General features: G+C 38.1%; 1 protein-coding gene across 1 annotated transcript in view; it reads right to left on the bottom strand.

Annotated features, from left to right (window-relative positions):
• BCHE (butyrylcholinesterase) overlaps positions 1–26904 on the bottom strand; it is an 82818-nt gene extending 55914 nt beyond the window's left edge. The window contains exons 1-2 of the mRNA XM_073578944.1: positions 26787–26904; positions 21808–23339 (exon numbers count right to left, since the gene is read on the bottom strand). Coding sequence (XP_073435045.1) covers positions 21808–23330 — 1523 coding nt within the window. The 5' untranslated portion in view covers positions 23331–23339; positions 26787–26904. The remainder of the gene's footprint in view (positions 1–21807; positions 23340–26786) is intronic.
• Between the last annotated feature and the right edge of the window lie 1030 nt (positions 26905–27934).

Genomic DNA, 27934 nt, shown 5'->3' with positions numbered 1-27934 from the left:
TCAGCCGATGCTTGCTGCAGGTTAATAACAGCAAAAGCAAATGGCGGTTGTTGGGAGAATTCATCAGCCAGTGCCCACTGTAAATAAATAACTTAAAAAAATGGCTGTTCAAATGCAAATTAGATTGCTGCGCTCAATAGCAAGTTCCAGCCTTGTTGCTGAAATGAAACTGGTCTGTCTTTGTCCTGGAAGTAAGTCAAAACAAATGAATGCCACACTAGCTAACAGCTTACAGCATTGTTACTGAGGGTGAGTGAACACTCTCCAAAACTGCTAGTGGAGGCACTTACATTCACTAACTGGGGGATGTGTGATGTGGTCCTGTGTGTGATGATCAGATGTCGGGGGAGTTTTCTGCACAATGTCCAGTGATGTCTGATGCTGGGAGCATCCTCCCGTTGAAAAGAAACCCCCGTGGAGACATTGAAAGGCACAGTGGTTGGCCTCGGCCAACGGCGCCACTGTGAGGTAGCATGGTGAGCGGGGGTCGTGGCTAAGCGGTGACGTCACCTGTCCGTGAATGATGGACGTGTGCAAGGACCAATCCTGACGCGTTTCGAGGGAAATGTCCCTCTTTCTCAAGTTGTCTCCTGCACTACCATTGTCTATCTACAGTATATCTATGCACGTCTCACAATCCGCTCAATATGAATACCGTTCTCAGTCCTCCCTTAAAAAGTGTATGAACCTAATGTATAAATGAAAAACCTTTTCTCCCTCCACATATAATGTGCCTGATAAAATCATAGTGTGCTAACATTTTTATTAAAAGTATTCTCTATTGAAAAATATTTTAAAAATTTTTAAAAATTTCCTTATATAAAAAAAATTCCTTCTTACGCTAGTTTCACACTAGCGTTACCAGGCGCAGCGCATGGCCACCACTAAGCTCCGCCCCCAGCCGTGCCCCCTCAAGTCAGCTCCTCCTCTGGGCACATGACACTGCATGCGATCAGCGTACCCTATATTTAGCTTTGGGTATGCTGGCCGTGCACTGGTATGGTTTTGCCGGCGCATGCACCCTTTTTGCACTACACTGATGTGCGCCAAACACACCCTGAGAAGAAAAGTAGAGAAAGCTACTGATCAAAAAAGCACAGGGATCACCATAATATATGAAAATATTGTAAATTTTATTGGACAAACAAAAACAACTCCAATTAGTGTGAAAAACATTTAAAAGTCATATACAATGACAGGACAAAAGCACATAAAGGGCTCATAATAGAGCCGACAAGACAAACCTCATGTAGGAAAAAAAAAGGGATGACTTCACAATTCAAACCCTATCGAATGGCAAAGAGCAGACAATAATGGTGTTTATCAGAAAAATACACTGAGAAGATGTAAATCAGGATAGTATTAATATCACCACCTTATTGTATATAATAGCTGCAATATAATCCATTTGCTCTGAAACATGAACAGGTCATGATAGATACAAGCGGATGGACAAAACACCTATCAAGGGTATTTAAATATAGTGACGCCTACAAAGCACACTAAACATATGTAAATATCTTGAAAAGCCCATGAAAATTACCTATAACACAGATAAAACCACATGTTCAATTGAGCTACAGCCAAAAAATCACACAAGACAGTGCAAAAGATATCAAGGACAGGCAAGAGAAGATCCAAGATAAATAAGGATCAGACCCTGTATCGCTCACAGACAAATTCAAAAATGCTCAAGAAAGTTTTTAAATAGTGAAAATAAGAATCCTGCCTGCACTGTCCAAATAAGGTACGCTTACATGGGGGAGCTTGTGGAGTGCCTGACGCGTGTCGCCACCGCAAGGTGGCTTCGTCAGGGGCTGAAGAATGTGTCCAATAAAGGTCCTATAAATATATGCCACAATAAGTAAAATAAATTGCAGCTGCGGTAAATTACCTGATCCACCACATTGGAAAGAGGAACCAGGTCGCGCCGTCAGACGGGATGCAGGAAGCATGGTCCGTGACATACAAATACTTCCGGGTAGCTACAAGCCAATTCATAAGAGATACGCAAGGAGGCCAGATCACCACTACGCAGACGCGAGGGGAGTGGTTGTCACAGATCGCTACCTCGCATGAGCAAACAGTCAGGAGGAGAATGGATGTCATAGTTACCAGAGACGCCAGTACTTAGAGTGATCCGGATCAAATAATCATTGCCGCGCATATACTAGAGTCAAAAGGAGAATATAAGCAAAAATGCCTATTGTCTCCCAAACAAAGGGAAATGTTAATATTATAGATAAACCTGCGTCAACAATATAAAGGGAATGCAAACTTAGGTATCATAGAAAGATATTTTATGCGCATATGCCGAAATTGCAAGTAAACTGAAGATATAATATCTTGAATACTACGCACACCAAAATACAGGTGAAAGAGTACACTAAAACATTTACAGCTGTACAAAAAAGCCCCTTATCCATATAAAAATGCAGGAACAATAGTTGCTATGAGAACAAGAGACACTGCCATTTGAAATATTATCATGCAGGTAGTCACCAGTGCGCATGCGCTGGACTCTAAAAGAGGCCAGGTAGACAAATAAATTATTATCCCTTCAGAAATGAAAGGCTGCACTGAACACATCGGCACAAAAAGAATGTAATAAATATAACGCATCACAGAGAGATGGAAGAGTGTAGTGCGCTAATTCATAGGAGCTAGATGAAATAAGTCCCAATTTATGCGCAAGCGCTGAAAAGATGTTTGCCTTTTATAGATTGAACCAGTAATAGAGCTCAAGTGATCACCAATGCGCATGCGCTAAAAAAATAATTTATACGCAAATACAAAACTTACATGCAGAGAAAGTGGGGTATCTTCAATGTCACATAGATAGACAGATGTAATATACCAATTCATTTGTGTCATGATCCAGGACGGGATTTCGCTTTGACCCGTCCTGGTTAAACTATGGGTTAATTGTGCTGCCTCTCTCTGGCAGCAGGAGGCTATTTAGTGCTCACTGGACCTGGGTCCGGTGTCAGTTATACTCCTGCCCTCGGCTGAGTTAAGTGACCTCTTGTATACGTGTGCCTTGTGCCTGATATCTTGTTTGCTTGTTCGGTTTTGATTCGGTTCTGTCCCTGTTACGAGTTCTGCCTGTCCCTCTTGTACTGCGCTACCTCTCGTGTATGACTCTCTGCTTGTGACCCGACTTCTCTCTGCTTGTCCCCTTGGTACCACGTCGCCCTCTTGTGTATGACCTTTGGCTTTGTCTGACTACCCGTCTGTTTGTCCCTCCTGTACCTCGTTTGCCCGTACTGCTGTGACCTCGGTTTTGCCTGACTCTGAGTTGTTGTATGGTGTCCTGTCCTATCTGAATACAGGACGCTAAGCCCCGCCCCCTTGCAGTCACATGACCATAGGTCCCGTGCAGATTATTCAGTTTCAGTGTCCGCAGGTCCTATGCCTCTTTACCTTCCAGCGCTGACTGGACCCTGACACTATTAGCCTGAAGCACGCATGGTCTCCTCTGCTGCCCTGCTCCACAGGTATCTTTTAGCACTGCTTCTGTTCTCAGGACACGCGGACTGGCTCTATGAGCAAGTGCAGTGCGGTGTCTCTGACAATTTGCAGCTAAATAAGAAACTGAATATGACAGCCCCTTACCAAAATATGAGTGCACGGATGTTAGATGCCGTAAAGGCTAGTGACACTGCCATTTTAAGAATTTCTGATACATGTGATCACCGGTGCAGATGCGCTAGATTGAAAACAATGTAGTATAATAGTAGATTAGGGCTAGAAGAAGTAAGCCCCCATTTAAGCACAGACGTGAAGAACGTACTAGCAATTACGGCTTAAACCACTAGTGATCAGAGTATTAGTGCTCGGGTAATCATCAAGTTGAATACACTGGAATCCAAAAGGATAGTATATGCGGATATGCCCAATATCACCTCATAATTACTGGGGCAGTGGCCTAATCTGCCTAAAGAAACATCCTCAATAAAATAAAGGCAAATATAAACATTATTTGGTACGTGTATAATGAAAACAAATAAAAATAAAATAAATTCTATTAAATATTGCACATACACTAAAGGCATCTTTATAGTGAACCAAACTTAATGAATATATAACTAGAAAAAGGTACAAGGGGACTATTTGCCACAATTTGCAATGACGTTAATGTAGAGGATAACCATTCTCACATCAAATATTGACCACTGCACACAAGCAAATGCACCGTTAGCAAAGTCAATATATGGGCTACAGTGACACAGTGTAGTCAAAAAAGTCTCTAATAGTCACATAGTCATCTTCATCAGCTAGTATTTTAGCAAAAAGTATATATATTGAGACTTGTCATGAAAATGTTTTATTTAGGTCTGAGTTTAAAATGAAACAGAGATCACCTGTAACAGAATAATCATAGAGACAAAAAAGGGCAGAAGACATGTATAAGATGGTAGAAACTCCACAAGCTCCAAACCCATATACTGAAGAGTGACCACTGGACACAAAGTCTATATAATGAGAATATATCCACATTGGATGGAGATATGCCAAAGAATCTCAGTATATGTTGTTATGAATCTAACGAGTGAAAAGTGACTGCCAGTACCAATTGTAAAATCAAGAAGATACAAGAAAAAAGGGGGGTCCAAGTACACATAGAGTCACCCTAGGAAATTGTTTGGCAGTAACAATTAAAATTTTCTTCATAACAATGTATAAGGACATGAAGACATGGATCAAGAAAAAACCTAGCCCTAGTCCCATAGCGGTGTCTGCCAATTATGGGATCAAGGAACTCCACAAGCTCAACCCCATAACCTCAATGAGAAAAGCAGGTGCACAAGTAAGTATCAGAAGATGGTATACATCTAATTCTGCTATCCAGAACAACCCCCACTAACTACGGTGGGACCACAATACTAAGGATGGAAAACGAAAAAATATATAATAAATATCCTATGAGATGACAGATTAGACCTTCATACAGAAAAAAAAATAAACGATGATGTAACGAATTCTTCAACACAGGTCCATAACATGATGGAGAGTAGTCCAATTGAAGGAAATCCACAAGAGAGCCTGGTCCAAAGGCCGCTAGATGGTCAGATAAATCCAGATTAAAGTGAAGGGATCTCAAATATAGTGTGAAGACGATAGAATCCAGAAAAATTAGATCATGGAGTGTTGTATCAGGAATTTATGAAAAAAAGGAAGAAAGAGAACTTAGAAGGCAGGCTGATTCAAATTTGTTTGTAGTACACAGTAAAAAGTAAGTCTTCATTTAATCCTAGAGGTGAACGACTTCGAAGGTGAAAAATCCACCTAGATTCACGCTTCAATAATTCCAATGAAACGTTACCCCCTCTAATATCAGTCTGTACAGCCTCCAGACCCATAACCCTAATACCGGTGCTACAGCCATGATGTTCTCGCAAAAAGTGTATAGCAACTGAAGTAAGGGGTTTACCTTTATCACGATCCGTTTTGGCTGTATTGATATTAGAGAGGTGTTGTTGGATCCTCTTTCTAAGTTCTTGCGTAGTTTGTCCCACGTAGATATTTGGACATTGGCAGAACAGAGCATAGACCAAGTTTTTAGATCTGCAATTAAAAAAGGCCTTAGAAAGAACAGAAAAGGTTAAAGAGGGTAGATTGACCCCATCACTACCCACGGTCAAGTGACAGATATTGCATCTGCCACAGGCAAAAGTCCCCAAAAGGCATGTCCCCTGTTTAGACTAGAGACAGGTCTTTTAAAATGACTATGACACAAGGAATCTTTATTTGACTGTGCTTTTCTGGCTATCAGGGTAGGTTGTGGTGCTATATGGGGTGCAAATTTCGGCTCATTAGCCAACATACCCCAATACTTGGTCAAAATGCCACGTAAATCATGCCAATGGTTGTTGTATGTTGTAACCAGTCCCAATGGTCTCCTGGAGTTGGAGGGCCGTGGCATAACAAATCAACACGATTAGAATCCCTCGCTGATTGGAAGGCATTGGATATTACCTTATGCGGGTATCCCCTGTCTTTAAAACATCTTATCAAATCCTTAGCCTGTGTTAAGAAGTCTTGTTGGCTGGAGCAGTTTCTTTTCAATCGATAGAACTGTCCCTTAGGAATCCCATTTCTCAAGTGTTTCGGATGGAAGCTTGAGTAATGTAAGATACTCTTGGTGGAAGTTGGTTTACGATAAAGGGTGGTCTTTATGGATGACCCTTCAATGGCCAGTTTCAGATCTAAAAATTCAACGACAGAACCTGCAAAATTGGCAGTAAGATGTATATTTAGAGCATTGTCATTGAGTCCATCCACAAAATTTTTACAATCCTCTAAAGGCCTCGTCCACAATAGGAGAACGTCATCGATATAATGCCACCATTTGAACACATGGTCTTTAAATTCAGATGACGGATAAATGCAAGTTGACTCCCACCACCCAAGAAAGAGGTTGGCATAGGATGGGGCACAACGTGCACCCATCGCTGTGCCTGAGACCTGCCTATCAAATGTCTGATCAAACACAAAATAGTTCTTATCCAACACAAAGTGCAGTAAATCCACTAAAAATGAATCATGTTGGCGATCACCAGTAGTCCGATGTTCCAAGAAAAAAGTAACCGCCTGTATACCCAAATCGTGCCAGATATTAGTGTATAAAGATTCGACATCCAAAGAAACTAAAAAGGTGTCAAGCGGAATAATCAGGTCATTTAACAGAACCAAAAGATGTGAAGCGTCCTTGACATAAGAATTAAGGGTAGTGACCATAGGCTGGAGAAAAAAGTCAACATAAATACAGAGTTTCTCGAAAATCCCACCAATACGCGACACGATAGGCCGACCAGGCGGATCCGTTGTGGATTTATGCACCTTAGATAACATATAAAAGGTGGGAACTTTCGGGTGGTGGGTAATCAAAAAGTCTCTTTCTTTTTTACTCAAAACATTATGGATCTGAGCCATATTTAGAAGTTTCTCAAGATTAGAATTAAATACCGTGGTAGGATCATACGGAAGTTTCTGATAAAACTGAGGATTACTGAGTTGTCTTTTGGCTTCCTTGAGATATTGCTCTAAGGGCCAGATGACAATATTGCCCCCTTTATCAGCTTCTCTTATCATAAGATCTTTATTATCACTGAGCTCCCTTATGGCCCTCCTTTCAGATTTACTTAAATTATTCAAACAATCAGGTTTCACAGTAAGAGATTGTATATCTCTACATACCGCATCAAAGAAAATTTGGACCACAGGAAATAACGAAAGCTTAGGTGTTGCTTGAGAGGGTAGCCGTCCCGTAAAGCGATTTCTTCTAGGGGGGTTCTCATTTTCATCCAAAAGAGAGAGAAGATCTCTGAAGATTTGTCTGTCCTCCATCGGCAGGGTATCAACAATTGTAGGTTGATGATACAATAGTTTGAAGGTAAGCTGTCTACAAAATATATACAAATCCTTAACAAACACAAATTTGTCTAGGATGTTCATAGGGCAAAAAAACAATCCACACTGAAGTAAGGAATGCTGAGTTTGTGACAAACTATAATTGGATAAATTAATGATAGACAACTTACCCTCATATTGTAGAGCCATGTCTGAGGGGTGTGATGTAGTTACCCCCGGGGGGCTAACGCCTCTGATTTTGTCTGGTGTCCCTTCGATGTTTGGGAGACCAATGATGATATCTCCTGGTCCTCCTTGTGGCTTCTCCTGCCACGTCTACCCCTCCTGTGGCGTCTTCTAGGTCGCTCTATTCCGATGATAAAAAAATCGCTGGACTGGGATTCATTAGCTGTCGGTTTGTCCTTACTGGTACCATTGTCAGGGGTATGACGTCTCTTATTGCCCCTATGGACGCATTTATAAGATTTCCCATTCTTGAAGTCCATCTGATCACGCTTAAATTTATGTTTTTTTCCCCCAATAATTTCTTTTTCATAGAGATCAATGGTATTTTTGAGGCGACTTAGAAAAGGTTCAACCAGAGTTTTCATGTCTGTAACTTATTTTCACAGATCTTAATTTTATCCTTAATATCTGATAGAAGTGAACGATCATGTTCAATAAGTAAATTCATTATAATGTAGAGCATTTAAAGAGGCCATCCTCCCAATTCTTTTGGAAGGAACAGTCTACCTCCCAAGCCGGAAAAATCTGAACCCACAATCCTCTAGGGACAAGACCAAATCTCTTGTACTCCTCAAGACTTTTGATGTTCCACCATGTCTTAGTAAGGGTTTTGTGTAAGTTAACAAGATCTCTAGACACACCCTCAAAATCTGCATGTTTGCCAACATCACTGGAGGAAAAAGAGGCCACAGAAACATCATCAAAAATCCCCTGTGCCTGACTAGTCCAGGCTGCTTCCCTCGCTGCTAGGTCTATAATAAGATCCAAAAATATAGCTGATTGTGTGCCAACACTCCCAAAAGAAGAACGATGGCTAATAAACCACCAAACACAAACAATATAATAACAGAAGCTAGGAGGGCACCACTAAATAAGAAATAGTGATACTCCTGCGATCAGTAAAGACATACATAGAAGAAAAGTAGAGAAAACTGCTGATCAAAAAAACGCAGGGATCCCCATGATATATGAAAATATTGTAAATTTTATTGGACACACAAAAACAACTCCAATTAGTGTTAAAAACATTTAAAAGTCATATACAATGACAGGACAAAAGCACATAAAGGGCTCATAATAGAGCCAACAAGACAAACCTCATGTAGGAAAAAAAAAAAAAGGGATGACTTCACAATTCAAACCCTATCGAATGGCAAAGGGCAGACAATAATGGTGTTTATCAGAAAAATACACTGAGAAGATGTAAATCAGGATAGTGTTAATATCACCACCTTATTGTATATAATACCTGCAATATAATCCATTTGCTCTGAAACATGAACAGGTCACGACAGATGCAAGCGGATGGACAAAACACCTATCAAAGGTATTTAAATATAGTGACGCCTCTGTTGTATTTTTGTGCGCTCGGCGCAGCGCAAAAAGGGCGCATGCACTGGCAAAACCATACCAGTGCACGGCCAGTGTACCCAACGCTAAATATAGGGTACGCTGATCACATGCAGCATCATGCGGCCATAGGAGGAGCTGATCAGCGTGGCCGGGGCGGAGCTTAGCGGCTGCCCTGCGCTGCACTTGGTAATGCTAGTGTGAAACTAGCCTTATAGACACCTCTCCATTACTAATTTGTGGGCTTGATGTCACTGGACAATACAAAGGTGGCATCAACCCCACAAATACGAAACCCACTTGTCACTGCTCAGGGCAAGTGAGAAGAGCGCCAGAATTGGCACATCTAATCGATGCTCATCTTTTAGGCCGCTGCAGGCTGCTATTTTTTGCCTGGGGGCCAATATCCATTGCCCCTTACAAGCCTGGGAATACCAGCCCCTAGCTGTCTGCATTAGCTTACAGGTTGTCAAAAATGGGGGGACCCCACACTATGTTTTTTTTATTTATTTAAATAACAAAAAAAAAATCAGAATTGGGACCCTTCTATTCTTGATAATCATCCTTGCTGAAGCTGACAACCGAGGGTTGATGTGAGTTTTCCCTGGCTGGTTATCAAGAATACAGGGGAACCCACACAGTTTTTTTAAATTATTTATTTACAGCGCCGGCTGATGAGTACTCCCATCAGCCGATGCCTGCACTTGCTGTTATCAGCGGCAGTACGCATTGGCTGATGAGAGCACTAGTCCCATCAGCCAAAAGCAGTGATCGTAGGTAAACCTTTATACCTCTGATCACAGCTGCGGGCTCATGCTGTCATTTGCAACTGTTTCAAGGTAAGTTACCTTGAGGAAGACACACTAGGTGTGTCCATGCTTCCTTTTCAGCCTGCTCCTTACACATGGGTTTGAACTCATTCATTGGTATTGTTCAACACAATAAAAAAAAATATATATATATATATGTATATATATATATATATATATATATATAACAATGAACTGGGTAGATTGTTAAATGAATAAGATGTCTGTACATAATGATTCAGGTATATTGTGCCAGGTATTGCTCATATAAGAGTTGCTTGCCCATACTTGCACAGGGGCCCACTGGAAGATTCTCCTGCTCACCTGTGGACCAGTCCAAGCCTGAGCATATGTTTATAATAATTTAGTGCTTTTATTTTTTGCACTGGAGTTTTCTTTGATATATTACTTTTGTTTATCAGTGTATTTTACTAGTAATAAAGATATACTTTATTGTCATAGTGGATCTTATTTCTCTTTATGTTGATTTTGTGCTCAGCATTGACAAGATGTAAAAATCACTTCATTTTGGCATGGGTTTCTACAGGGACTCCACAAGAAACAATTATTTTGAATTGACTACCATATCAATTTTTTATACATTGTTACCATATGGCTGCTAGGTTTATGGCTATTGCACATTTCATTTTGGATCAACTTAACTAGTCCAATTGTCTGGATGCATATTAAGTGTTTTTAAAAAAAATTCTGTTTTTTGCTCTCTATTACAAATTGTTAATATTTAGTGATCCCTTAGTTTGTGGATATATTATGTTCTGTTTGTACATGATTTAATGGATATGCATTTAGGTGATCCCGTTTAAGTATTGATTTTTAATGATGCCCGCTTATACTTGCATATTCTTGATTCTGTTGGACCTGGCACTCACAATATCAAAGGTTCTCTGGCTAGCACAGCAGAGGTTCCTAGCAGATCCAAATCAGCTGTGCCAGTCTATTATGCCACTGTAGTGGCCTTTTTACTCTGTACCTGGGGCTCCTATGGATGCTTTGTTAACAGTGGAAGAAAATAAGCCACAAAAAAATGTATATAAATTCATAAAAGATATTTTATGATTCCCTGGGGGACAAATTATGAAAATAAATACATATATGTCTATATCTATATAAAATGGAGAAAATAAATATTTGATACAATGCCAACTTTGCAAGTTTTCCCATCTACAAACAATGGAGAAATCTGTAATTTTTATCATATGTAAACTTCAATTGTGAGAGACTGAGTCTAAAAATAAAAAAACAGAAAATCATATTATACGATATTGAAATAATTAAATTGCATTTTATTGCATGAATAAGTATTTGATCACCTACAAACCAGTATGAATTCTGGCTCACACAGACCTGTTAGTTTTTCTATAAGAAGCCCTCCTTTTCTACACTTATGAGCTGTTTTAAATGCACGTATTTGAACTCCTTACTGGTATAAAAGACACGTGTCCACACAATCAATCACACCTCAACCTCTCTGGGGCTCATATGTGAAATCTCATCTAATGGGGTAAGAATGATTCTGAGAAATGTCAGGAATTAGCCCAGAACTACATGGGAGGACCTGGTCCATGGCCTACAGAGAGCTGGGACCACAGTCTCAAACATTCCTGTTAGTAACACATTGGGCCGTCAATTATTAAAATCCTGCAGAGCACGCAAGCTCCCCCTACTCACACCATTACCTGTCCTGTCCGATTTGAATTTCACCAATGACCATCTGCATGATCCAGAAGCCTGGGAGAAGGTCATAAGGTTAAAATAAGACAAAACTGGAAATTTTTGCTAAACCTGAACCCAATAGAAAATCTTTGGAGGGAGCTGAAACTCAATATTGCCCAGAGACAGCCCCAAAACCAGAAGTTCTGGAAAAGATGTTTGGAGGAGTGAGCCAAAATCCCTACTGCAGTGTGTGTAAACTTGATGAATAAGTACAGGAAATGTCTGACCTCTGTAATTGCAAACCAATGCTTCTGTAAGAAAAATAACTTCTATTTTCTTTTGCCTCAAATACTTATTTAATGCAATAAAATGCTAATTCATTATTTCAAATTCTTGCAATGTGATTTTCTGTTTTTTTATTAATATTCTGCCTCTCACAGTTGAAGTATACCTAAGATAAAAAAAATATGGACCCCTTCATTCTTTGTAGGTCGGAAAACTTGCAAAATTGGCAGTATAGCAAATACTTATTTTCCGCTCTGTACATTGTCATTGACTTACTGAAATTATTTACTGGACGGATTTCATTTCTAAATAATTACACTATATGTTCTGTTTCTTTGGATCTCCTTTTAATTTGCAACAATGTTATTTATTATCCTTAACAAAAGGACTGATCATTTTGAAAATACTGTTCACTTGTGTATTATTATTACATAATTCATATTCATTTCACTTTAGTTATCAGTCTTTGCAGTTTTATTAGAAATGCACAAAAGCATCTCTGTCTTTCATTAGCAGCCATGATCGTATTTTGTTACTATGCGACTAAGGGAGGAAAAGTCAACTCAAGATACTTTATAGCACTGCAAAAGTTTCCAGCCTACTGTCATCATGCTGGATTCTATCAGTTTTCATTTAGTTGATTCGTGTCTTGGCAACATATGATAAGAGAAAACATAGCTTTTCTTTTTCAGTGAGAAGAGTGTGAGTTACTTTGTGGTTTGTCGGACATAAACCCTTTTGGGTCGTAGCCATGCTTCTTTTTTGAACTTCGTTAATTTCAGAAAGACGCTTTGTTCCACTCCTTATTAAGCAAGATTGATGCTGCAGTCAGCTGAGATAATATATAAATAGATCACTAACAGCATAAAAATATGAATATATTTTTCTTTTGAAAGCTGTTATGCTGTGAAATGTCATTTAAAAATAGGAAAGCATTTTTTTCATAAAAGTTGACATGTGAAACTTTTCTTCCAATAAAATATTTATTGAAAGTTTTCTATATTTGATTATGTTTCCATTTTCCATTTAATCTATTGAAATTAGAATCTTTCCTTTTAATGTGGCATTGTGGTAATATTGCATTATATTATTATTATTATTATTATTATGAAATTGATGACAAGAATTTTATGCATTTAAATAAATATTTCCATTAATTTTATATGAAATATTTTTATATACTGTATGTACTGAAATGTTTTTCAGAAGTATTTTATTAGGAACAATATATCTCCAATGTTTAATGTACAGCTGTAGCAAATGATAAATTAATCCTGTAACGGCCTTATCTGTCATGTAGCACGTCCGCGTGTGAGGAGCTTACCCCAGATATACAAATGGCAGAGTAAATCCTGCTTTCAGGTTCACCTTAACTATAATAACCTTTGAGATGCCAATACTATAGCAACTGGGAAAACATGGTGAGAGGTCACAGTGAAGACAGTGGTCCTATCGCTACCCTCTTGGTGCTCTTATGGGCTTCATAGATTATCATCATTTTTCACTTTTGGAGGAAATTGAAAAGTATAGCAGTATACAGTAAATTACAAGAAAATAAGTATTCACAGGTTCACACCTTTTAAGGCAACAATACATGTGTACAAGTGGATTATATATATATATATATATATATATATATATATATTTATTTAAAAAATAAAAAAGCATCACAGTTTAAGTCACTTTCCTTTTTCCAATCCCCAAAAAAATAAAAATGCTTATTTGTTATCACTGCAAGTAATAAAATAAAATGGAAACTGTATCAACCAATGCTGTAAACACCACTAAGAAAAACAATATACACACGAGGATTGCTGTTTTTCTGATACTTCACTTCCCAAAACAAATGTTAACAGAAGAGCACAAAACGTTATATGTACCAGGAGATGGCACCCGTTAAAACTACGGCTTACATTAACAAAAAGAAGCTCTTATACAGCAATTTTATCTTCATAAAAACAAACTAAAAAAGTTATTTGGTCTCAGAAAATGACGACGAAAACTCTATAATTCCTTATAAAAAATGTTTTAGATTTTAGATCTTACTTTCATTGTACTCTCGGGTATGGAAAGATCCTAAAGCATAATAAGGGACATTAAATTTGTAGAGAATAACTTCAGTGCTAATAACATTTCCCAGTAAAATTGTCATGAATGGGCAAATTCAAATTTTGTCTCACCCGCTCATCTCTATATTATTTTTGCGCACATATGGACAATATACTTTCTACGACTTTGTTCATATCAAATCTCTGACATAGATTTTACACCGGGAAAAGCATCTACAGTACATGCTAAGTATGTCCATTGGATTTTATTAGCCAGACAAATGTTAAAAAAAATTGAGAAAGAGATATATCTGGACTACAGTCATAGCAAAAAAGAGAGGATTGCTACTAATATATTACCTAAAAAAATATGAAATCGCAACCTCCAATAAATAAAATAAGACATTTTATTAAAAACATAAAATATAAAATATTGTAACAAGAAAATCTAGTGTACATGTATATGTATATGTATATATATATATATATATATAAATAATAGCTGGCAGTAAGTGAGATCTCTCTGCACTGCCTAACTACTACCAGTCTCATAGCAGGTGCTTTATTCATTACCTTCATTTTGACTTATTAATAAAACCTGCTCTATTACTGTTAATAACAGGCATTTGTGCAATCATGAATTTTGTCTTTTATGGCTATTAATACATTAGCACTTTACACTACTGGCAATCTCCTTCTGGACTTTTATTTTTCTCCATCTTCTATTAATGGCTATTAATATTGCCTGGTGCAAAACTTAGTATATATTGCAGCAAATTGTGCTTACTAAGTTTCCCTATCCTACACCCTTCCCCCTTTCCCTTTCACTCTCCCTTTCCCTTCCCCTTCTTTCTGCCATTTGATCTTTTAGGAGATTAATATTTTGCCCGGCTTTCTTTAGTAGTGGTGATTGCATTATAATTACATCTTCTTTATTGTGCATGATATTATTTATTTGCTGCCTTCCCCCATTTTGGAGGTCCCCATTGTCCTATCTATTTTAAATATTTGTTCTTACATTGGTATTTAATAAAGATTCTTTTTACCAAGTATATCAACACTTTATCACTTCTTACATATCTGGCACCCACCATAATAGATTATGTTGATCATAAATGTATAAATAGGTAGTAAAAGGCAAACACTAGCAATAGTAAAATGTGAAGGAAATCAAGATGCAAATATATCAACTAATCTCAAGGTATGAGAGCAATAAGCATCCGTGCACAATCCTAGATATAAAGGATCGCACAAAAGTTAATCACCATATATGGTATGGTATATGTCAAACACATGTGCATTAAGCACCCCCCATATACATGAAACATAACTGCAATAGTGTTAAATAGCCAGAAATTCCATACCCTTACTAATGGTGTATGTGTCTTGTGTAGGCTTCAACTCCATTTATACTAGAGGTTCTTGTAGCAATTTTTGCAATTTTTATTGATTTTTAATAAAAATTTTATTTCTTTATTTGGAAGTTGTGATTTTATAATTTTGTATGTAATATAAGGCTAAAAAGAGGTCTTTTAGCCCTTCTTCAGACTTTAAATGTGGGAAAAAAAAGCCATGGAATATCCTGGAAGATTACAATATTCCATATAATGGTATCTAGCATAGAAAAATGTATGGGAAGTGTTATACCTTCTTTTCCATTATGTCTCTGTGGGTGATTAATGCAACTTTACAATTTACAGTGGAGGCTTTCCTGTAATGAATGTCTCTGGAGCTTTTGCAGGGTATACATCAAACAAATGACATAAATTTGATGTGTTCTTATTGTTGAAGGTCTCTAATCAAGTATATAAAAACAGACAGGAATAATTTTTCCATATTTTAGTGTCCATATTAATTGTGCAATACTTAGACCTTTTCTTTAGTCCTTTGGATGCATGTAATCTGTAGATGAACAGGATTTATAGCTGATTGGTTCTATGAGGGTCTATGTTCTGTTTAGCAGAACCATAAGATGTCCAGGTATTGAAGCCACAATTAATTCTCTATAAAGTTTCAATTTTATGACCATCTCAAATTGGCCTATTAAGAAATAGCTGCACAGTAATATACAGTACTATAATTTGCTATTTAAGTTTTTCTAAAAATGTTTCATAATCATGAAAGATTATATTACACTATCCAAAGGGAGAAACCTACAATCTATTGGGAGAAAATTAACAGTTAATTGGATTGAGATGATGTCTTTACTAGTAAACTGTTATTCCGAAACGCAAGCTGTCAAGTCAATTCAAGCCTCTCTTTCTGGAATGTAAGTAGAAGGATCTGAGCTAATCTCAGCTGCTACGTCAGGAATGTATTTATAGCATTAACTATAAAACCAATATCCAATATTTAATGAATGGTTGGCATTAACCTCTTAAATCTTTTTACTCACGTATAGTGTTGAGCTTTCCGATACCGCAAGTATCGGGTATGGGCCGATATTTGCCGTATCGGAATTCCGATACCGAGTACCGATACTTTTTTCGTATCGGATACCGGAATCAGAAGTCCAAAATGCAATGAGCCACTTTTGTGGCTCTGATTGGCTGCCGAAATGACGTCATCATGATGCGCTGTCTGTGCGCATCATGATGCGCCATCAGTTCGGGCCTTCGGGTGGGCTGTGCCGACTGTCCGGGGGTCTGTACCGGCCTGCCGGTGGTCTGTGCAGGCTCCGGTGGTCTGTGCCGTCTGTAGTATTTCCCACGCAGCAATGGCATAAAGTGAGACTAGGGACTTTTTTTTACAGTGGTGGAGGAATACAGTGCGGAAGGATACCTACCTTCCGTCATTGTATTCCTGGAGCTGGTAGAGAACGGTAGCATCAGCTGATGCTGCTGTTCTCCACGCAAGATGGACGTGGGACCCTCGTGGACTTCTGCGGATCGGGGTAAGTATATTGGTGTTTTTTTATTTTGATATTTATTCCTCAGGCGACAATGGCTTCGGGGATCAAAGTGACAAGTGACGGTGAGTATGTACTCTATGTTATATGTACTGTATGTCTATATGTATGTATTGTATGTAGTATATCTGTATGTTGCATGCATGTAGTATATATGCAGTATATATGTAGTATGCATATTGCATGCATGTGGTATATATGTAGTATGTATGTTGCATGCATGTAGTGTATGTATGTAGTATGTATGTAGCATGTATGTAGTATGTATGTAGCATGTATGTTGCATGCATGTAGTGTATGTATGTAGTATGTATGTAGCATGTATGTAGTATGTATGTAGTATGCATGTAGTATATATGTAGTATGTATGTTACATGTAGTATATATAGTATATATGTAGTATGCATGTTGCATGCATGTAGTATATATGTTGTATGTATGTTGCATGCATGTAGTATATATGTATTATGTATGTAGTATGTATGTAGCATGTATGTAGTATGCATGTAGTATATATGTAGTATGTATGTTACATGTAGTATATATAGTATATATATATAGTATGCATGTTGCATGCATGTAGTATATATGTTGTATGTATGTTGCATGCATGTAGTATATATGTATTATGTATGTAGTATGTATGTAGCATGTATGTAGTATGTAGCATGCATGTAGTATGTAGCATGTATGTAGTATGTATGTTACATGTAGTATACAGTATATGTAGTATGCATGTTGTATGTATGTATGTAGTATGTATGTTGCATGTAGTATATATGTAGTATGCATGTTGTATGTATGTAGCATGTATGTAGCATGTAATTTTTTTTTTTTACATTCAACACATTAGCCGGATGATGGGACTACTACTGTCCCATCATTGGCTAATGTGTCAATCACTGTCATGGTAGCAGGCATCGCCCGATGGGACTTGTAGTCCCATCGGACGATGCCTGCACAGACTATCGGAGCCTGCACAGACCACCGGCAGGCCGGCACAGCCCCCCGGCAGGCCGGCACAGCCCCCCGGAGCCTGCACAGACCACCGGCAGGCCGGCACAGCCCCCCGGCAGGCCGGCACAGACCACCGGAGCCTGCACAGACCACCGGCAGGCCGGCACAGCCCCCCGGCAGGCCGGCACAGACCACCGGAGCCTGCACTGACCCCCCGGCAGGCCGGCACAGCCCCCCGAAAGGCCCGTACAGACCCCAGAGAGGCTGTACAAGGCAAAAATAGGGTTTTTCTTATTCCGATACCGGAAGTCCCATAGACTTGAATGGGACTTCCGGTATCGGAATCGGCGATACCTGATATTTTTTTTAGATCGGCCGATACCATCCGATCCGATACTTTTAAGTATCGGACGGTATCGCTCAACACTACTCACGTATTTGTGGATAGATAACATTAATACTTACTGTTTGGTTTGGCGGAAGGCACCAAATAAAATATAGTAATAAAGCATGTTCGCCACCCAGGGTCCACCGTGCAGAGATGTAAAACTGCAGCTAATGTGAACAATGGCAGAGCGGAGCTGCGAGCGAGCACAGTAAACACACCGAGTTAGACGTCACTTGGTGTGATCAGCGTGCAAAGTACCTGACTCTGCTACTCCACAGAGCAGTGCAACAACTGAAAGCACTCTAAGCCATGCATGCCCTGATAGATGTCCCTGGAGCATAGTGGTAATGGTAATGACGCTAGTTGGGGTCCCTATAGCTATCCCCCAGGTAGTCTAAGCTGGTGGTTGAACCTGCTCAGACACAGTGTCCGTTAGCATGCGCGCCTGAGGATGTCTGGTGCAGATGCTAAGTTCAAGCAGGAGTTCCCACCCTACACTGTCTGTCTAGAAAAACACTCGCAGTGCTATAAGCGGCAGACGTGCACCCAGGGTGGTAACTTATCCACCAACACACCAAACACATATGATCTTAGTGCGCCGACGCGTGCTCCAGAGGACCTTTTATACATTCTTTTTCAAGTCCAGTCAGACAGTACCTTGATCGCGGACCAATCCAGAACTGTCACCTCACCCGAGCAGCGGACGAACAATTACCAATGAGAGGTCGCCTCACGTCACAAGCATGCTCAATGGAGTGATTTCTGGACTTAGTCCTTGGAGCTTCTATTCACTGCTACCTATTGCTAGTTACTATAGCTTTGGCTGGAGAGCCAGCAGTGACCAAATGAACAGCACGAGTCTGAGCAAGACAATGGGACTGATGTCTTTGCTGAGCAGCACCCACTGCGGCTAAATGGGAGACTGCAGAGGGCAACACAGCTTGGGATCTATCCAGTGCAGTGGAAAATCCTGGTGCTTAACACTTGCACACATACTATATATTATTAATTCTTGGATTATATTTAGTAAAGCTGACCATTTTTTGAAGCACAATTCAGTATTTTAGAACTAGTAAATAGAGATAAGCATATCTTTTGAAATTCATATTCACCTGCTTTGACAAATTTAAAAAAAAATAGATTGCGGTCAATAATTTTTTTTTAATCTCAATACTAGAAAGTTTGTAATTGCTCATAAAATATACTTGGATGAAACAAGATAGAATGTGAGCAGACCCTGCTGTCCTGAAGAGCTTAAACACTGCAGATGTAAGAGAGAGGGTAAACCTTATTGATCATAAGAGCTACCACACTATAGAAGAAAGCAAGAACCCCACTGACCATACAATCTTACTCTCAATAAGAAAGAGAAAACCCTACTGATCATAAGAGCTTACACTCTGCTGGAGAGGGAAAGAAATGTCTCTGGTAATCACAAGAGTTTACACATTATAATTAGATAGATAGAGAATAGATATATATAAGATATATAGCTAGATAGATATAAGGACAGACATAGATAGATAGATAGATAGATAGATAGATAGATAGATAGATAGATACAGTAGGGAAAAACAGTATTTAGTTAGCCACCAATCGTGCAAGTTCTCCCACTTAAAAAGATAAGAGAGACCTGTAATTGACATCAAAGGTAGACCACAAGCATGAGAGTGAAATTGAAAGAAACAAATCCAGAAAATCACCTTGTCTGATTTGACAAGATTTATTTTGCAAATTATGCAAATATGGTGGAAAATAAGTATTTGGTCACCTAAAAACACGTAAGATTTCTGGCTCTCACAGACCGGTAACTTCTTCTTTAAGAGGCTCCTCTGTCCTCCACTCATCACATCTAGTAAAGGCACCTGTTTGAACTTGTTATCAGTATAAAAGACACTTGTCCACAACCTCAGTCACACTCCAAACTCCACAATAGTAAAGACCAAAGAGCTTTTGAAGGACACCAGAAACAAAATTGTAGCTCTGCATCAGGCTGGGAAGACTGAACCTGCAATAGGCAAGCTGCTTGGTGTGATGAAATCAACTGTGGGAGCAATTATAAGAAAATGGAAGACATACAAGACCACTGATAATCTCCCTCAATCTGGGGCTTCATGCAAGATCTCACCCCGTGGTGTCAAAATGATCACAACAATGGTGAGAAAAAATCCCAGAACCATACCGGGGTACCTAGTGAAAGACCTGCATAGAGCTGGGACCACCATAACAAAGGCTACCATCAGTAACAAACTATGCCGCCAGGGACTGCTGTGCCAGAAGTGTCCCCCTGCTAAAGCCAGTACATGTCCGAGCCTGTCTGAAGTTTGCTAGAAAGCATTTGGACTAACCAGAAACATATTGGGAGAATGCCATAAGGTCTGATGAAACCAAAGTAGAACTGTATGGTAGAAACAAAACTCATCAAGTTTGTAGGAGACAGAATGCTGAGTTGCATTCAAAGAATACCATATCTACTGTGAAGCATGGGGGTGGCAGCATCATGCTTTGGGGCTGTTTCTCTGCAAATGTACCAGGACAATTGATCCGTTTACATGAAAGAATGAATGGAGCCATGCATCATGAGATTTTGAGTGCAAACCTCCTTCCATCAGCAAGGGCATTGAAGATGAAACATGGATGAGTCTTTCAGCATGATAATGATCCCAAGCACACCTCCAGGGCAACGAAGGAGTTGCTTCATAAAATGCATATGAAGGTCCTGGAGTGGCATAGCCAGTCTCCAGATCTCAACTCCATAGAAAACATTTGGAGAGATTTGAAAGTCCATGTTGCCCAGCAACAGGCCCAAAACACCACTGCTCTAGCTGAGATCTGCATGGAGGAATGGGCCAACATACCATCAACAGTGTGCCAACCTTGTGAAGACTTACAGAAAACATTTGACCTCTGTCATTTGCAACAAAGGATAGATAACAAAATATTGAGAAGAACTTTTGTTATTGACCAAATACTTATTTTCCACCATAATTTGCAAAATAAATCCTGCCACACCAGACAAAGTGATTTCCTAGATTTGTTTTCTCATTTTCACTCTCATAGTTGTGGTCTACCTATCATGCCAATTACTGGCCTCTCTCATCTTTTTAAGTGGGAGAACTTGCACAATTGGCGGCTGACAAAATACTTTTTTTCCCCACTATAGATAGATCTGACATATGAATAAGATGTACAATACATTTTACCATTTTACTGCACAGCATTGTGTGTTAATACACATTTGATGAAAACAAGATAGAACAGTTTCTAAACATCAAAAATACTTATACTGCATAAATATACAACATAACCATACTCATACATTATATACAAAAAACCTAGATCTTATAGGCTGAATATAATGTGATGGAAACAGCATGCATGTGTTGTTTTTTTCCAATTTAGAATAGCTGAAACTTTCACCGTTATTAAGCATGTAAGTCAGAGTTAACATGTTACAAATGCTGGCATGTTTTTTAAGTGATTTTTCAGAATCACTGCATTTTTGCCATGATTTTTGAAAATCTGCTGAAATCATAATGCGGTTTGCAAAGTATCAAGCATTAGAGATAAACTAAACGAAATCTGTAAAAAATTGCCTATTGAGACCATGCTTTACTGCTAAGTACGTTGCAAACTTCCACAGAATACTAAGAAAAAAATAAGAGTAATAATTCTATTCCTGTTGTTAATAGACTCTTTTAGACTCTTCAAATTCAGTTAACAAATTATTACAGCAGGATTAAATTATTTTAACTTATTTTAGCTTTGTTTTGGGAAGATCAAACTTACCCAGTTTTTGCAAAATTGGCCCAAAATCTCATTACATTTCTACTCAGTGTTTCTTCCTCTTTTGTATAATTGAGCCTCCTGTACATTGGAACTCCAAAAGCAAATTCAATTTCATAGCCATGTACAACACCCATCCAGCCTGGCCATGCTAGCTTTGATGACCTATGGTTGAAGAAGTATAAAAAGGCTTTGTTTCCAAGTTCTGAATTTCTCTTTGTGAATTCCAGCAGAGGACATATAAAATTGTAATCTCCAACAATATCATCCATTGCATCACGATTAAGAACTGGATTCTGTTCATCTTCCCAGTTTGTGTAGTGAAATATTATAGAGTCAACGGCAAGCTCAGTGACTTTGGGAAATGCTAGTTTTACACTTTCTTGAAACTGAGTCCGATTTATAAAACTGTCATGATCTTTGCTAAACCCTGGCAACTGATAAACTAAGAAATATGACCCCTCATCTTTATTAACTCCCGTTAGTATCTGTGTATTTTTTTTAAGTTGGCCAAGTTGCAGAAGATTTTTTGGTAAATCAATGAGAAAATCTCCATCAACTGTAGGAACAAAATTAATTTCAATTAATGATCTACGTGATAGAATAGAAAGTGATTTTTCAATGACTTCCTGTGGATGTTTACTCCGAATACAACCAATTATTTCTGTCTCATTTCTGAAAGAACAACTCAACATATTTGCCATTGTCAGAGCTCGATTATGAGCTTCTGTGCTCTCTATAGCAGCCCAAGGAGCATTTGCCGTTCCGCTTTGCATAATGGCCCTTGTAAAATATGGATGACTTTTAGGAGAAAGTACATGATAACTGACCGATGCTCCTCCTGCACTTTCTCCAAAAATAGTTATACTTTTGGGATTACCACCAAATGCTGCAATATTATCATGAACCCACTGTAATGCCAACCTCTGATCAAACAGTCCAGCATTTCCTGGTGCTTCAGAGTTACCTGGAAAAGCCAAAAAGCCCAAAACCCCTACTCTGTAATTCAGTGATACAACAATAACACGTTCATTCCGAGCTAAAAACTTGCCATCATATATATCTAAGGAAGATGTTCCAGTCTCGAAACCACCACCATATATCCAAACCATAACACTTGCATTTCTTGGCTTTGGGCTTGGTATCCATATATTAAGATAAAGACAGTCTTCGCTTAGTTGCGTATTTGGATTCCACATTTCAGCTCCAGAAAATCCAGGAAATGTTAGATCAACATACTGATAGCAGGAATTGCCATATGTTGAAGCATTCCACACTTCAGACCAAGGTTTGGTTGGTTGAGGTTTTTTAAATCTCAAAGCTCCAATGGGTGGTTCTGCATAAGGTATCCCAAGAAATGCTGTAATTGTCTTAGAAAACACTGATATTTGTAGTCCTTTTACTTTTCCAGATTTGGTTAGAACTATATCATCATCATCATCACTGCCAATAGTTGAGGAAAACACACAAATAACTGTGAAGCAGATTGCAGAGATGTTCTTTCTTTGTGTCGGCTTGTACCACATAACTGATAACTGAAATGGATACAATAATTTGTTATATTAAATGTTTGTAACAAGAAAGCAAAAACAGTAGAAATATAAAAAATACTTGTCATTTAACCAGTTATCATAGCGGAAGAAACTGCAGCAGTAAGAAAGATCTAAATAAACTACCTATAAAACCAAGCAAGGAAGTTTTGTTGGATTTGTAGAATGCTGATTGCTAACACCCCTGTCATAATGACCAGTTTTAGCTTTAAAGTGAACCTCTCAGCTGATTATGCAAATTGTCTCTTCAGAGAGGAAGAGGACTAGAACTCTGGTGCCATCTATGCTTAGCATGTCATTCTCCGCAAGGAGAAATGATACTTCTTGGATACCTCTCAGCTGAAACATGCTGCTCAATCTGTGGGCAGCATGTATCAGCCATTGGCTGTATTACCTCAGCCATATATGTTTGACTCTGAAATGCTGTGCCATCCCAGAGAAAAACATACTTTAAAAGCCTCAGCAGACCAAGACTGTGTTATATTGTAGACTAATTGAACAGGCAGGTCCCCGGTGGCTTCTACACAACTGCTGCCCTGGAGAGAAAGGTCTCTGCTCATATAGAAACATAGGCAGACCTGTCAATCTAGGGCAGTGGCCATCCACTGGGCGACCAGCCTATCCTTCTAGTCTATAGCAGTAATGACCCATTATGAATGGTCTATCCAAAAAACTTGATATCAACATACTAGAAACCTCTTTAAACCCCATTTATGTTACTTCACAGCAGTGTATTGTCTTGGGCTGCTGAAAATATGGGAAGTCGATGCGTAATAAATAATCTTTGATAGATCGTTCAAAGCGCATCTGAACTGTGTTACCACTGCACATCTGTCTGCCTGTCTTAACAAATAACTAATCATTTGGCGCTGCCAGTTAATTAGTGTAATTGGACCCTCAGTGGCTATGCCTCAGATAAACTAGGTGACATGAGGATACGTCTATACTTTGTTCAAATTAAAACAGTCTTGGGTGAAATGGGTGCAGCACCACTAAGGGTATGTGCACACGTTGCAGATTTGCCTGCAGAATTTTCTGCATGGAATCTGTATCTCTTGGCAGAATGTACTGTAAATCACTTGCTGATCTGCAGTGATTCTGCGTGGAAAATCCGCTGTGGATCCGCAGCAAATCTGCAACGTGTGCACATAACCTAAAGATAGCAGTGTCACACCTGCAACAAACTATAACTTAGATTACCAATGTTTGATTGCAGAAGAGATCACTTTTTCCCATAAAAATTGTTCCTTTCGAACCGTAAAATAATCAAGCTTGAGATTACCGTAACTATTCTTGTAATTAATTATTGGACGCTCTTTTGCATAATTTCATATTAAACAATATTTAGACTTCTGTAGTTCTTTCACATGGCTATAGAACGTCTTTAGGTTTGGGGGAATTTATGATCCACTTTAATAACATTATTTTTCTAGTGTCATAAAAAAATGAAGTGCAAGTGCACAAAAAGATAAATGACAATAAAATTATAGTTTATCTTTTTCATTTATGCACACCTAAAAAATTATATGTATGTGCACATGGTAAGTATTTGCTGCAGACATTTCTGGCATTGACAGAAAAAAATGCAGCATAAAATACGTGTTTTACAGCATTTGTAATGTGCTTTTTACGTTTTTTTTGCACCCTTTTTTCCAATATAATCGATTGTGTGAAAAACACTGCAAAAACGCTGAAATAATTGACATGTTGCAGAATTCACTACAAATCTGCAAGGAAATAATAAGAAACTGATTAACTTTTGCTGGTTCTAGGAAATGCTTCAGCTTTTATTACAAAACTGAGCAGAAAATAACAAAACCACAGCAGACGCTTAATGTGTGCACCTTCTCTAATACTGTATCATAAATCGCTGGAGACTTTACTCATAATACTGCAATGTTACATTGCTATGACCATGTTGTGGGATAGCATTGTACTAATAGAGTGAAATCATTATCTGCCATTATTTGTTAGCATATAATCTCTTGCATTGTCTTGAAGCTTCGATCCCAGTGTGCTCCACTGCCCTCATGTGCCCTTTACATATTAATAACTTTATTTACGCTAATATTACATGCACTAATCCTATTGCTTGGGCTATTTTAGTTCAAGTATATATTTTTTTACATGATAATAGACTAGGAATTAGTGCAGCTTAACAACTGACTGAAGGAGATAGAATGGCAATATAGTAGTTTTTATAAAAATATATCACAAAGCCGTATTGATGTTCAATTGTTATATTGTAGCTGCCATAACAATATATCTATTCACGGCGTATGCTAATTAGGATGTACTGTTCTGTTGTGTCTGTGAATGCAGAGAGCTTCTGGAATTTGATTATTAGAATTTCTTGTAACTTCTATGAGGTTTTCCACTTAAATAAACACATAGCGCAGGGTTACCCAGTTATTGTTCTATTATTTTTGGCACATGTATTTTCCTTTTGGCAAGCTTAACAATAGAGCAAAGAAAACATAAATAAAGCCAAGTATGGTAACATGCTTAAAACTTTAACAACGGCAAAGTCGGAAACAAAGTTCCCTCTTAGGTAAAACTTTGAAAACTTTGTTCAACAAAGTTTTTAAAGCAGTAAGTAACATCATAGTAAATTTATTTGAAATGGTTGATAATAACTTGTATATGTTTTAGAAGCTTTTTTATTTATTTAGTTTATTATTTATTTTATCTTATTAATAGACAGACATCTATAATCTATCTATCTATCTATCTATCTATCTATCTATCTATCTGTCTTCTATCTATATATCTACGTTTTATAAAGTATAAGATAATCTTTCATCCCAATTTAAAAATTAAGTTTAGCAGATATCCAGAAGAGATATATAATTGTAAGGTGTCTAGGTGAATTTCTACAGGATTAAAAAAGCTCTTTTTTATATATGTTTGTACCAGCATAAAGTACAGGTCTACAACGAGTGAAGGTGTGCAGCTTTCATGCGTAATTGTCACTTTTGGTTTCAGAGCAGCTGGAGAGCCGCAGGTTCCTGATCATAAGTGTAAAATCATAATATAAAAATAAATTACCATATTTATTAATCATTTTAATTCATATTATGCTTATAATATTTCAAAATAACTCGTTTTGAGTAACATACAAAATGCATAATTTTTACTATACCACTAAAACCTGTGCAGTTTTGTGTAGCAGCTCCAAAAAAAAAGAGATATTACATAAATCTAGGTCACCCATCAACTCAAGCACAAATTGATAATGGAGTGATTAGTAAAATAAAACAATGCATTTTATTTAATCTCCTTGTCAGCAGATGATGCATGATTACTAGAGTCTTTTCTGTTTAATATATACTAAAACTGCATTAATTGTTCCTAAATTTTTTCCCATCATCCAGGTTTAAATGAACATAGATTAGAATACTTTTCGACATCTAGAAATAGAGCGACACTTACCTTTTCAATGTTTCAAAGTTTAAGCTCGAAGCAGTGAAGTGATCTTAAGTAGTTCAATGCCTAGAAGTGCATCTGCTGCCTCAGTTCTGTAAATTGGATAGTACAGACATTAATAGAAACTGTGTCTGAATTAAAGCTCGCGAGACTTGGCAGTAGCAACATGATCTGCAAGCAACACAACTTTACCATCTGACATCTGCTCTATGCATAAGTCGTGTTGTCTATACAGAGTGCTAAAAAAATACGCAATTCTGTCACATGATTGATAAAAGCCAGTTTTCTAATGCAATGAGAGAGCAATATAGTAACACGCTAATTTAACATGTTCTACAGTAATTATACACATTTTATTATATAAAGCTGCAATTACTGAATTATGACATGCATATTAATAGAAATTGTACAGATCCCACTTGCTGAGACTGAATGTAATTATACAAATATTGGCATGAAACCACAGCTCTCTTGTGGATTTTATTTTATGGATTGCCATCAGCCGCTTCAGGGCTTTTTCCCTGCAATATGGTGCCTGAAGGCTGTTGAAGACTCTACTGTCACATGTCCTCAGTGAATATCATCATCTCTTGTCTTTAAGGTATAGCTTTTCATGCACACATAAGACTAGAAGACAAGAAGATGGTAAGCGAAAGAAAAAAAAATCTAAGTAAAAATAAAATGTCTAAGGTCATATCTGCAAATGGGCCCCAAGTGGTATATCCTCTGATCAAAAACTTTATCCAACTGACTTTTTGAAAAACAGATTGCTAGATTATGCAATGCTCAAAAAAATAAAGGGAACACTTAAACAACAGAATATAACTCCACGTAAATCAAACTTCTGTGAAATCAAACTGCTCATTTAGGAATCAACACTGTTTGACAATCAATTTCACATGCTGTTGTGCAATTGGAATAGACAACAGATGGAAATTATTGGCAATTATCAAGACACCCTCAATAAAGGAGTGGTTCTGCAGGTGGGGACCACAGACCACATCTCAGTACCAATGCTTTCTGGCTTATGTTTTGGTCACTTTTGAATGTTGGTTGTGCTTTCACACTCGTGGTAGCATGAGATAGATTCTACAACCCACACAAGTGGCTCAGGTAGTGCAGCTCATCCAGGATGGCACATCAATGCGAGCTGT

This window comes from Dendrobates tinctorius, unplaced genomic scaffold (genome assembly GCF_039654945.1).
Source record: "Dendrobates tinctorius isolate UK_male_01 unplaced genomic scaffold, ASM3965494v1 ptg000060l, whole genome shotgun sequence".
Taxonomy (NCBI): domain Eukaryota; kingdom Metazoa; phylum Chordata; class Amphibia; order Anura; family Dendrobatidae; genus Dendrobates; species Dendrobates tinctorius.
Note: the sequence above shows the minus strand (reverse complement) of the source record. Positions and strands in the feature narration are given on the sequence as shown.